This window comes from Dendroctonus ponderosae, unplaced genomic scaffold (genome assembly GCF_020466585.1).
Source record: "Dendroctonus ponderosae isolate FM_Combo_2020 unplaced genomic scaffold, Dpon_F_20191213v2 Dpon_F_20191213_7, whole genome shotgun sequence".
Lineage (NCBI taxonomy): Eukaryota > Metazoa > Arthropoda > Insecta > Coleoptera > Curculionidae > Dendroctonus > Dendroctonus ponderosae.
Window position 1 is genome coordinate 11,469,716 of NW_026018916.1, and position 13,272 is coordinate 11,482,987.

At 32.0% G+C, this 13,272-nt stretch overlaps 2 protein-coding genes across 2 annotated transcripts; one reads left to right on the plus strand and one right to left on the minus strand.

The window, feature by feature from the left end:
- Window positions 1–690: 690 nt before the first annotated feature.
- On the plus strand, window positions 691–9,506 carry LOC109543197 (4-pyridoxate dehydrogenase). The gene is made up of 7 exons (XM_019912783.2): window positions 691–1,047; window positions 2,400–2,612; window positions 4,409–4,671; window positions 7,314–7,750; window positions 7,812–8,012; window positions 8,680–9,025; window positions 9,081–9,506. Exons 1-7 carry the CDS (start codon window positions 723–725, stop codon window positions 9,387–9,389), a joined length of 2,094 nt encoding a protein of 697 aa, XP_019768342.2. The 5' UTR covers window positions 691–722; the 3' UTR covers window positions 9,390–9,506.
- A 385-nt stretch (window positions 9,507–9,891) lies between these two features.
- LOC109543179 (mitochondrial pyruvate carrier 1) lies at window positions 9,892–13,272 on the minus strand (the record flags this gene model as incomplete). The annotated part of the gene is given in 3 exon segments (XM_019912755.2): window positions 9,892–12,699; window positions 12,782–12,882; window positions 12,939–13,272. Coding segments are annotated over 3 exon segments (363 nt in total). The 3' UTR covers window positions 9,892–12,517.

A 13,272-nucleotide genomic window follows, 5' to 3' on the forward strand; every position in this document is an offset into this window, starting at 1 on the left:
ACTGTTTATTTTTCTATTGAAGGGTGCTCACAATGTCCTATATTTTCTTCTCTTAGTGTATATTTAACTGACAAATTGCGTAGCGCAAAAAATCTTTGGAATTGTGACAACATTAGCATCTGAAGTAATTATTTGCTTGAAAAAGTGAGTGGCGCGCATTACGAGCGCTAAATGTATCAAACTAATATTGATTTAAATATTAATTAAAATTACACATGTTTATTATTTACACTTATTTTCACATATAAAATAAGCGAATAATTCAAGTAAAGATACGTTTCTCAGCAATATCTAAGCTGACATTTGAAATTTAAATATACAAGAAAAACAACAATACATTTTCGAATCCAACAATTGATTGAAAAATTAAGCTGATTTTTTAATATCGTTGCCAAATTTAAAATTCGATCAGGAAATCGCCCATTGAGCAACCCAAGACATTGAACAAAATTTTTGATAATTGAACAAATTTCACCTAATCAATAACCTTAACAATTACCAGCATGAACGTTATTGGCTTCGATTTAGTGTATGGGCTTTTACCTGAAACGCACAATAATCGCACATACCCCAATGTGAGGAAATAAATCGTAGCGTTTGAACTTTTTTAAAAAGACTCGGACTATTTCTTATTGGAGAGGTCAACCGGAACAGTTTAAAAAATGTAAACAAACGATATAAAAGAAAAAACAGCAGGCTGATTGATTAGTTCTTACGTGAAAATGGACCTAACAAGTTCCACCAAAGTTGTGCTCTTGGCCTTGGTGCTCCATGCTCCATTCTGCCAATCTAATAGTTATAGTGATTTCAACAGTTTTCCGTCCGAGTACGAAGAAGCTTACAACAAATACAAGCAATTTGGCATTCCGGGTGGTTTAGACAATGCAACCGACTATTTGCCCAGTGTTTTCGCCCCGGAACTGCTTGACTACAATCGATTAACCGACCAAATTGACTATGTGATTAGCAGATTTAGAAATTACCGATTACCGGTAAATAATGAGCAGTATTATCAACATAGGCACGCATCAGAGGACCCATGTGAAGGTAAGCCCTTATTGCAGAAAAAGTTTTCAACGATCTCTCGATTTGTATTTATGTCGAAGATACCCATAGTCCAAAAAATTAATTTCAATAAATTGGAAATAATTTGCCAATTTTCATTCATTCATAAAATACGAGAACATTTATGTTTTTGTGCATTTTTTTTCTGTTTCAATTGAAAGTACTCAAGAGTTACTAAAGTAAGCAACTTACACGGTTTACATTTCAGGAAAATTTACCAAACTCTTCAAATCAAAGTGTTAAACTTTATTATATTTAATTGCTTTAAAGTGAGTCTTCCAGTGACTAGCGCTCAACTAGTATGTTGAAATTTCGAAGTTGAACCAATTAATCTGTAAATTGGACTGTAAACAGGACTTATTAAATTGAAGTAAAATTACGAATTTCCCAAGCCCGGATGCGATTTTTTGCAATTCATATTTCGTGTTACAGTTATCTTGGTAAAATCAAATATTGCCTTAGTCGACGAAGGTTGTAAATGCGATTTCTCTATAAATAAAGGAAGCGTTAGATGTGGCGAGTTTCAATTCAACCAGTCGAAAATGATTGACTGGTTTTCGGATATGGAATCAAAAGTTCCATTCTAATATTATTGTTTTAACCTATCCCAATGTAAACTGTGTTAACCGTAAAAATCAGAGCGTAATGGAATTTATCAACATTAACGACATTTTGTCACGTACAATAATTATTGCAATTAAATGCTTTGAATCAAAAACGAATTTCACAGCTGTGGGCAGTTTGTGGTTTGCTGGTTTAAAAAATAACGTGTTCGGTATCCACTTTAGTATGTACATATTCAGCCGTTTTGCCAGCATAAGTAATAATGAACTTTTTTCGTAAAAAAATGCAAATTGAGGTGAAACTAATTGAGACGTCAACATTTGCTCCATGAATTTGTTTGTTAAACTAGTAAGAAGACAATGGAAATTATCAATAAACTCGTGTCTAACGAGCCAAAACAATGAGACATTCTTTCACTCACTTACTCTAAGGGTAATTACAATATTTTGCAATGTCAAACATTACATGCTTGATTAGAAAAAAGTGTACCAGGAAATATCTATGAATTAATTAATGATAATGACTGAACAGTATCTGAAAAAACGTGCAACTAATTCGATTTTTATTGGAATTGAATATTTGTTGATCCGTGAGGTAAATCCTTTTACTGGACTGTCGACTGAATAACAATAAAAAGAAAACGTTGTCGTTACCCTTACAGCGTCATAACAATTATTGGATAGATATCTATTTCCCAGCCGGATATCTGTACATTAATGACGACAGATTGATTCATATTAATTGATTCGTTGGTTTTTTTTCATGATTAGCACATGGAGAATACGATTTTATTATTGCTGGAACGGGCACAGCAGGTGGAGTTTTGGCCAACAGACTTACAGAGGAAAACTTCAAGGTATTAGCTTTGGAAGCTGGTGAAGAATCTCCAACTCTATCCAACATGTTGGGAATCAGTGTTTACCTGCATCATTCGGGACTGAATTGGGGATATAATACCACCAAACAAAGATTCGGTTGCTTGGGTAAGAACCTTTTCAAGAATTGAACACTCATCTTCTTGGGAAATACCGCAAATAATTGCCGATATTAGGAAACGCCACAAATAAAAATGCTTTATACATTTCAAATTGCTGCACTTATTGGCGATATTGTTAACACATATTGCGGTCGGTTGACTCGAATTGAATATTTAATTGGACATTTACTAATTATGCTTTATTTCGTATGAAGTAATTATTTAAACAAACAGCTTGGTTATTGTTACAGTCTCCCGTTTAACCTTGCAAGTTAACAGAGCCAAATATGGCTGTATATAAATTAGATTGAGAAAGGATAATTTATTAAAATGGACCAAAAAACCCTTCAATTCACGTTGATATTTTAAACTGAATTAGTTATTGATTGTTAATAAATTAGATTAATGTGGAATCTTAACTTAGAATTTGATAGGCGGAAGCTGCATTGGAGCAAGTGGAACTAAATACCATTTAAAATCAATCATTGCAATTGGGCTTGAATAGATTGAGGAAACATTAAATAATTTTAATTATAAGACATTCTAAAGCCGAAGGAAACAAAAGGGCACATTTATTTTAAGCAATTCAATATTTCAGTGCATCTATTCCCTCCATTCAGTGTTCTTAAGCGAAATCCGTTTGTTGTTTGCACAAGTCAGTTTGCCATAAACAAATAAATATCTATGAAAATGTATAAATAATATCAAGGGCAAAAAGTTTTTAAAATTACAATAGGTACGAAAAAAATAACAGAGAAACATATTTTACCAGCAAAGTGTGACCAAACCAAATCTTGGCTAATACAAAAAAATATATTTTTTTGAAGCTGTAAATAGGAAAATGTGTAAAACTAATACAATCGATTGAGAATCGAACCAAAGTGATATTCACTTAGAAGTCAAAGTTTCCTGAATAGATTAGCGGTACGGGCACAAAAAAATGTCCATGTCGTCAAGGTTCAACTAGACTCTTGGTATAACAAAACAGTACAATCGCTTGCAAAACATTAGCATTCCAATGAAAAGCGTTGATTTCTTTGGTAGCTTTCTTTGCGCCGATTTATCGTACTTTTTACTATTATAATTATTATTTCTACTTGAGATTTATAATTAAACTTTTTAGAGAATTAGTAAAATTTTGCGATAATACGTGTTTGTATATGTAAATTTAACCAATCAAACTGGTTTTTTTGCAAAAGCAAAGTTTTCAAGAAACTGGACTAATTTTTATATTCTTGCAGTGGCGTAAAAACAAAAAGCTTTTTGGATTCGTTGTGAAGTATTTTTGCGTCTTCCAAAGATAAAAAAACATTCATTCTTAGATTTTTGCACCAAGACTATTTTTAATTCGCCTTTGAAGGCCTATATGGATGGTATTTCCCAAGTCATTAGGAAGCTGCTATAAACGGCCCGGTAAAATGAACCACACACATTGAAATTCCGGTTTCCATTCTATAATCGATAGATGTTTAATGTAGATTGACATTTTAATTAGTAGAAATCCACAATAATGCAAGAACTAATTTATGAATTTTCAATAAGCCGAAACCGATAATGTTTCTGCTTCTTTGGTTAGTTGAGGCCGTTTCGTCCACAATCAGGTCATACCAACTGTATGTTTACCTAATAAAAATCAATTTATTCAATGAATGATTGTGTCATGACTTTTTCACTTGGATAATAATTGATTTTCAAGCGCTTTAACCTGCATTAATCCGTTTTATGAGCGCAATAAAATCCGAAAAAAAGAGCTAATTATAATTATTGACTATGAGCGTTAGGCAAAAATGTTGCTGTTTTTAGGATCTCGAGGACATAGGTGTTTCTACCCCAGAGGACACGTGCTAGGAGGCAGCAGTGTTATCAATTTTGGAATGTACGTTCGTGGACATCGCATTGATTTCGATAAATGGGAAGAGCTTGGCAATCCTGGATGGGGTTACGACGAAATTTTGCCTTATTTCCGTAAACCCGAACACGCCACTTTTACTGAGAACATTGATCCTGCTTACCATGGTTTCGATGGGCCTCAAAGAATTGGTGTTCCTGAGGATATTCCTTTCATGGTAAGAAAGTCTTATCTTCCGAAATAATTTAGTTATTTCCTTTATGAAAGCAAAATATACAAAGCAAGATTACAAATTTTAAGGTAACTGAGGAGTTGAGCCAGCGTCAGTCACAAATAAGTTAGAAGAACAGATTTAAAGCTGTTCCTCGCAATTGTTAAATTTCGGTTAATAATCATCTTCTTCATATCTCTTAAATTCAACAAAATTGGCATGGAAGTGCTTCTAATAGTCGTTCTGTATTAAGTCGCAAAAACAATGTTAATGCGGGCTCATATTCAAAGCGTCTCTTTTGTGTAATTGCAGTCGCGTTCGGACAAATTTCAATTCAAAATAGATGTTTAGTTCCTTCTCCATAACAAATCGCATTCAAAATTGCAAGGATCGAGATTCAGATTACTGACTAACGTTTGCGTTTCTACTCTGCAGTAGATTTTGATCAATGATCAATTAAATCAAAATTGGGTTTGTTTCAAAGGCAATTATTGAAGGTCTCCTGGAACGGAAGATATTCGATTGTCCAACTTCAACTCTGTTATCAACCATTATTTCAAAATGACCCAATTTTCGATTAACTATTTTTAAATACAGACAATCGCTCCAATAATAAAATTATTAGATCAAGTTTTGCTTAAATGTACTTTTAAAATTTCCTTATAAAAAATTAAAATGTCTATATATTTTTAATAAAACGTAAGAACGGCAATAGAGTTTCCATCCGAAAAAAGTTGGCAATGACAATATTTTCAGGCAAGTGCTAGAAGGTGTTTCAAACTACAATTTATTAATTATAAAAGTTATTTCAACTTTCTATCGGCAGGCAACAAACATTTTCTTTTTGATACAGAAACGATTTCCTGTTTGACGAGCAGTTTCCAAAAAAACGAACGAAATTTATTTTTTTCGAGCCATTCAATTGCCGAAATGAAAAGAAGACAAATAATTTATTAATGATGTAATCAGCGCAAGCGTATTTACGTAAAAAATACAAAAAGCAGAAAGTTTAATTTAGTTGATAATATTGGTTATTTAATAATAAAAATACATCTTTAATTAAACTAATGATTAATGAATCTCTATAAATACACTACTAAATGGTTTCAAAATGGTTTGTTTAAAATAGTGGTGAAGTAATAAGTTTATAACTAATAAACCACAGAAAACTGAAATAAAAATGTTAATAAGCTTTTCAGAAAATAATTTAATAACGTTTGGAAAACCCTGCCAACCTCAACCAATTACTTACTTACTTACAAGTTACAATATTATTTTCTTCTGCGTAAATTTTCTTATTATTTCTGAAATGTAGTCTCCGACCCATATATTTCATTTAGAAATCCCAATAGAAAGGGGATTTATTTATGATCTACGTAATTTGCGTAATTTTACCCAGCCACACCATATAAAATTTCATTAAAAACAGTGCTATAATAAAGTCTAATACGCAGTCTAAAAAGATGTGAAAACTGAAACAATTCTAAATAATCACTCGTTTAGCAAACACCAGGCTGTTTAAAGGCGAATTAAATACGTGAATAAGGTTTTGAGAAACATTTCCATTGCATTTATACATTTTATTTGATATTTTAGAGTGAGGTAATCCTGCAAATTAGATAATTTGGTCTAAAATCGAGATTGATTTGTAAGTTACCGGGAAATTTAGAGATGTTTAATATACATAGTAATTCAAAGGTTTTATGCCCGAATGTAATTCACGATTATATCAATTTTTCCGCACAAAAGTGCACCTTCGCTAAACTAAAAGCATGAAAAGTTGACCAAAACGACTGATTGCTTTCAAATCATTCTGCATTAAATTTGAGAAATTTATTTGTTTTCTTTTTCTCAGAAACGGTAATATTGAAAAATTCATGTAAAAAATGAAGTTTTCTTCTGTGTAACTAATGGTTTAGAAAAAGTCTTCCATCTTAAAGATCGATCGAATTCAATCAAAGGAAGGAATGCACTGGATTTTCGTAAAAAGAGCGATATGTTACACAAAAATTTGCATTTTTTACTGCATATTGTATCAAAATTTAATTAAATCTAAAATAAAATAAAACTTAATCATTTTTATCGAAAGTACTAGTTATTTTATTAATTAATGAATTGGTGTCGCCATATGCTAGTGTCCATTCTCATTATTTTTTGCAAACCGTAATTGGAATGGAATGATTTACATTTCAAGAATAATAACAATTGCCAATAAAATATCTTTAAATGTACTTGCTAGAAAACTAGGCCGAGCATAAATAATAAATAATATTAAATCTGCATTATGTATGTTGTCGATATATATGAACATGCGGTAATTACATATAATTTTTGACACGATAACATTCTGTTAGTCGAGCTTAAAATTAATTTATAATTTCATTGTCTTCTTTTCATGTGTGTATTTGAAGATCTTGAAAAATGTATAACAATTATCTGTTTTTTTAACTCAACAGTTTCAGCACAGAAATCAAAAAAAGCAGCAGCAAGAAAATTTATATTGGCATTCAATAGAAAGTTGAAACAACTGTAAACCGATGATCGCTCTGAAAATTATTAAATTGTCATTTGCAATATGCGGCTTATTTTTCGGAAAACTTTTGTCACTAAGACTTGCAATGAAAATGAATTTAAAATATTTTTTTTAGTCAGAGGCGATTATTCAAGCACACAAAGAAATTGGGAAGCGTGAACTGGACTATAATGGTGAAGATCAAGATGGAGTGAGCAGACTTCAATTTTTCTTGGATAGAAATGTGCGAGCCAGTACGTACCATGCATTCATAGACCCGGTTAGACATCGCAGGAACCTGAAAATCGGTACAAGATCGTACGTGACCAAAGTGCTAATCGCGGGAAAAAGAGCATACGGCGTCGAGTATGTGAAAGATGGAAAAACCTGCTTCGCCACTGCAAAGAAGGAAGTTATACTGTCGGCCGGTGCAATTAATTCTCCTCAAATCCTCATGCTGTCTGGAATCGGGCCATCTGAAGAACTACTGAGACATGGAATTGAAGTTATCAAGGATTTACCAGTAGGTAGAAATTTACAAGACCACCTGTTCTTCCCAGGAGTCTTTTACAGGTAGGCAAAGAATACAATTTTCTCAATCAAAAGCTTAAGGAATCAATCTTGATTGTTGTAGACAACCACACAAATTTTATGATGAAAGTGTAAGCGATCACGTGAAAGCATGGACGAAGAACCAACGACCTCTAACTCCCAGCCTTGGTCAGACTGCAGTCAGCTTCTTCAATTTCGAAGGACCAGAAAATAGTCAGCCGGAAGTTGAACTTTTCTTTTTCGGACCACCCCTAGTTACTTCAGATTTAGCCTACATTTTTGGGTAAGAACTAATAAAAATTAACGACCAACGTGAAATTTTAAAGGAAAAATTAACAGCAAACTGAAGAAAAAATCTGTAAAAAAGAAAGAAGAATGAATGAATAGAACACTTGATATTGACAAATGATATGATACTGTAAAATGTCCAAAACTAAGCATTGAACGCAAAATCTCTGAAAAACGGCTCTAGTGTGAGTTAGTTTTTCTCGTAGAACAGATTAGGTGCAGCACTTTAATTTCCTTACACCCTTTATACAATTAATAATAAATCAGAAATTGAGATCCTAAACATAATCTATGTGCTGTTGTCTTGAAACAATTAAAATATTTCTATTGGATAAAGGTACCGAGCAATGCAAAAAATCTTGAGAAATGTCAACTAAATTAAATAAGAAAATAGAAAAACTATTTTTGTCTTGTGACACAATAAATCACGGTGTTACGTATCAACTCGAATACGCTAAGATCGAAAGAAATTTTTTCAAATTAAGTCCACAAAACCTTCTCCAATAAATAGAAGGAGTTTTATTCAATCACCGACTTAACATAAAATTTGCACTTTGGGGTGGTTACACACGTTTGACTCTTAGTCCTTTTACTCACAAAACCAACATTTTCAACAATACCCTGAAACAAAGAAGTATTCTTTCTAATATTTCTCTTTCTAGGTTTGATGATAATCACATTGAAGCTTTCCGTACCCTGAATGGTCTCACCGACCTTTGCGTCAACATTGAATTGCTCCATCCTAAATCGAGAGGAACTGTTACCTTGCAGTCGAAAGATCCCAAAGATTTTCCATTAATCGACACTAATTATTTCTCAGACCCCGAGGACAGCGATATTGAAAATATGTACTTGGGTGTGTTGGCTGCACTTGAATTGGGCCATACCGAAGCATTCAAGAAACTGAATCTCGAATTGCTTGTGATTCCTTTTCCTGATTGCGATTATCAATATGAGCAATTGTCAAAGGTTTGGTGGTATTGTGCATTGAGGAGTATTTCTACTACCGTAAGTATATTTGAAAAATACTCGAAGTACACTTTTCCTAAGTGGATTTGTTTAGCTCTTCCATCCGATTGGGACCACATCTATGGGTCCAGATCCTCACACTTCTGTTGTCGATGCTGATTTGAAAGTCCATGGAATTCAGGGATTAAGGGTGGTCGACGCTGGAATTATGCCAGATCATATTTCGGGACATCCAAATGCGGCAGTTGTTATGATTGCCGAAAAAACTGCGGATGCTATTAAGCACGAACATTCAGTCCATTCGTCTTTCCATCATTCTCATGAATTTGATCACGATCACTTCCATTCCCATCCCGAGGCTCATCCTCATGCTCATCCATTCCACGTACATCATTATAAATAAGCAAGGAAATACATAGGCTAAATGTGAGGTGGATATTAAGGCCAGTTCCTATGTAAAGAATTAGATTATGATATACGAATTGTATATACCCTAGCTATTATTAAATGGTTTGAAATACCTCTCACATTTACAAGAAAACAGGGAAATTGACCGCTTTACTATACCTAAACAGAATGCTCTTTTATAAATATCCACGACAACGAACATTAGAAAGCTAAAAATGCCAAATATCAATTTAAGTTTATCAAGTTAGCCCAATTTTTTAAACCATTAGCTACATTTAGAATGTAAGTTAGAAAATGAATTTGAAACTATATTGTTTTACTCTTTCATATATATTTTATAAATAATTAGTTGATTTTTACATTGTAGAATTTTATGTTTATACTGAAATAAAATAAATAATTTATTTTCATAAAAGTGCTTCTTATTTGACCTTCTGATTATTATTAAGCAAGTAATGTAATTGTGTGCGTAATTATAAAAACGGATTAAAACTCAATTTAAATAAAATATAATTTATTTAAAAACAATAATAGCTATAATGTACACATCAAAATATTTTCCTAAAAAATGCAAGTGGTCGTATATGATTGTATGCACAATTCTAAAGACATTTTGTCTACCTGTTTTAAAATCCACTCTATGATTGAGCAGAATTTATCATATCGATAATATTAATAAATTCAATAAAACTAAATCATAAGAGAAGCAAGTAAGCGTAACTCATCACTAGCATAATGTAATGGTAAATCAAATTTACTACATAACAACATAACACATTCTATTATTATTAAATCATCGCAAAGTATTTCCCTCGTGATATTCGATAATTATTGAAAACAAATGGTTTTAGATTATTGTTGCCAATTGCACAGAGTGTAAGTTATCTTAAAGTAATGTAAAAATAAACATAACAAAATATTATTCTGTTCTAAAAATCATCAGACGGGGAATAAATAGATAATATATAAGAGCAAAACAGTAAACATATACAAGAACAAATACCTGAAAACGCCATGAATTATGGCTTTTTCATTATTTTTTGCATATAAATAATAGGCGCGACTAGTTCACCCAGTGTATATTTTTAAATCATACATGTAGGTAGATATTATTTATGAGCCATTCAGACACTAATAAAAACAATAAACATTATGCACATAAAGCAACCCGTTGATTCCACCACACTTTGAGTATTAAAACTGATTGTTAAAATATCAGCTATTATTATGTACATTACAATAATTGGTCAATTGAAAAGAGTTTGTTGCAATATCTGAGCAAAAATACGATCTAGTTGCGGCTTAGAAGTTTCAACTTCCGAATTAAATTAAATATTTCTTAGGAAAAACCGCTACATTTCACAACAATATAATATCTTTGAATAAATCAATATCAATTAGCCGACTTAAGATATCATCAGTAGTAACAATTAATAATATTGTGGGTAATGTAAAGGTGTAAATCATGACGTCAATGGAGGATAAAATTCCACCTATTCATTCAATAAAAAACTAATAACAATGGCTTGCCTTATCTAAGTAAAGTAAATGATTTCGTTAATTACAGGTGAACATTTAGCTAACATTTAGAGCCTGTATGATGCTTGTAAGGCGTTAATTTATAGTTTAAACATATAAAGCTCACTAAATACCTTTCACTATTAGCTCATGCAGTTGAAACTAATTATTTATGGGTTAAGTGACCTTTACATATTCATCTATTTTTAATTATTAATATGAGCAATTTATATCCTGCTTTATATAGGGTGTTTCAGTTTCCATGCTGCTTTTTAGAATGGTTTTTTCATGGTTTAAATGTAGGGTTTTCAATAGAATATAAAGGTGGAGATCAAAAGAAAAAAAATCGATATATCGATCGCTTAAAATATACAAAATAAGCAGAACATTTTAAAACAAGCAACGAAACAATACAGCACTAGCAAGTTATTTGCAGCTCCTAATAATTACTAAAGCATGTTTCATAAATATAGGAGCTTGGAAACGTTCTTACTACTAATAAAGAAAAGCAAACGAAACTTAACGAAAAATAGTTTATATGTCGTCTGAAATATGGCACATAGGAAAACAAACGAAAAACTAGGACAAAAGTTAATTTACCTGATAGTCCTGTATTCAAACGGATTAGAGAAAAACAAACTGCAAAATAGACAAAATGGGTAATATAATACAAATAAAAAACAGGTAATAATATAAAATTAATTACGAAAAAATTGGATTTTTTCAGATAGAAGATAGAAAATTGTTAAGACGCTTTTTTCAACTGTACAACTAGTGTATACACTATTATGTTGAAAAAGTACAAGATTCCTGGTATTCAACACAAAAGAGAACAATTGAAACATAGAAGTAGCAAATAAGAATGTTGGTCGATTTTCTCCTCAAATTATTCTACGTATTATTCTTTAATGGGTAAAAAGTCAAGGATAAACACCTCACACTCGCTCATGAGAAATATCCTCCTGACTAGAAGCCAGAAATTATTTAAATAAAATTAAATACTTAGAAGATATGGTGGTCTAACTGTGGCTGTTGAATGCTAACAATAAATGGCATTTAATGGCAAACTCAAGAGAAAGTAAACGTACGTAAAGAAATCATATTGTTGTGAAACGATGACAAATTAAAATGCCTAGATATGCATGTTGATGAACTGGTTGAACTTGATTGCTAATTATCACATTTTGCATTACAAATCAATGTTCTCTTGCCTTCTAACCAGTTTAATTGAGTTCTAGTAGTTAATGGCAAAGAGCTCAAGCAACCATATGTATTTAAACATAAAAACAGGCAGTCTTAAATGAAATAGTATTAGGTACCTAATTACCCAGAACTCAGTAGTGTTATGTTAATTAATTAGGTATACATGTATTCATGGTTGATTGAACTCAATAGTATACCAACTATAATACCTCAACAGCTGGAAGTATTGAGTTTGACTATCTCCAGCCTCAATGGCACATGGTTTTACTTATTTTAAATGGTACCTGAGTTATTGTGTATTCAATCCAATGTATTGAGCTGACCTACGTAATTTATTTATGAACTCTCGCGCCTTACTATAACTAGCCATTGCCCTCAATTTATTCCTTTAGGTCTGCAAGCTCACGCAGTTTCAACAGCAACTTTTGTTGCCTTTTCCTTTGACCCATAGGTACAGTCGAGAAATCTAGAAAGTTGGACTAGTTGTGCTCCCTCATTTGTAAAATGGCAAGCAAATAAAAGCATGTTACGAGGCTGTACCTTCCAGGCAAATCTCATAAACATTGCCGAATATAAACATAAGGCTAGAAAAAATGAGCGTTATATAATGTATGTAAAAAAGCGAAATTATGGATATTTGAATCAAAGAAAAATTAGAACCCTTACCTAATGTCATTTTGCCACTTATGAATTTAGGATCTTTTTTAAAATCAGCTAGAGCTGCCAAGGGTATTCCCCAATTAGCAATAGGGCCCCAAAAGTGGGTGCTAAAATAATGTACGTCCTTGAATATGTAGTGTTTGCATATACTGGTAAAACTTGCCTCATCAAATAGTTCCTGAATTCCTTGGATTTCAACTGTTCCACTAGTTTTTTGCCTAAATTATTCACTTTGGCACTCATTTTTCCTGTTTAATAGTAACTAATAAATAATGGAACACAACTGGTTGAACTTGCAATTTGCAGTGAATGACAAAACAAGGTTAGATTTCTAACAGAACGTCCGTTGAATGTTATTTAATCAGTTTTGAATTCGTTTTTAGATAAACCATAAGTTCAAGCACGTGTCTATCTCATTTACATAATTTTATTCGAAGTATTAGGTAATATATTTCTCTTTATCATTCATACGTTCGCACAATACGTTTTTTAGTTTT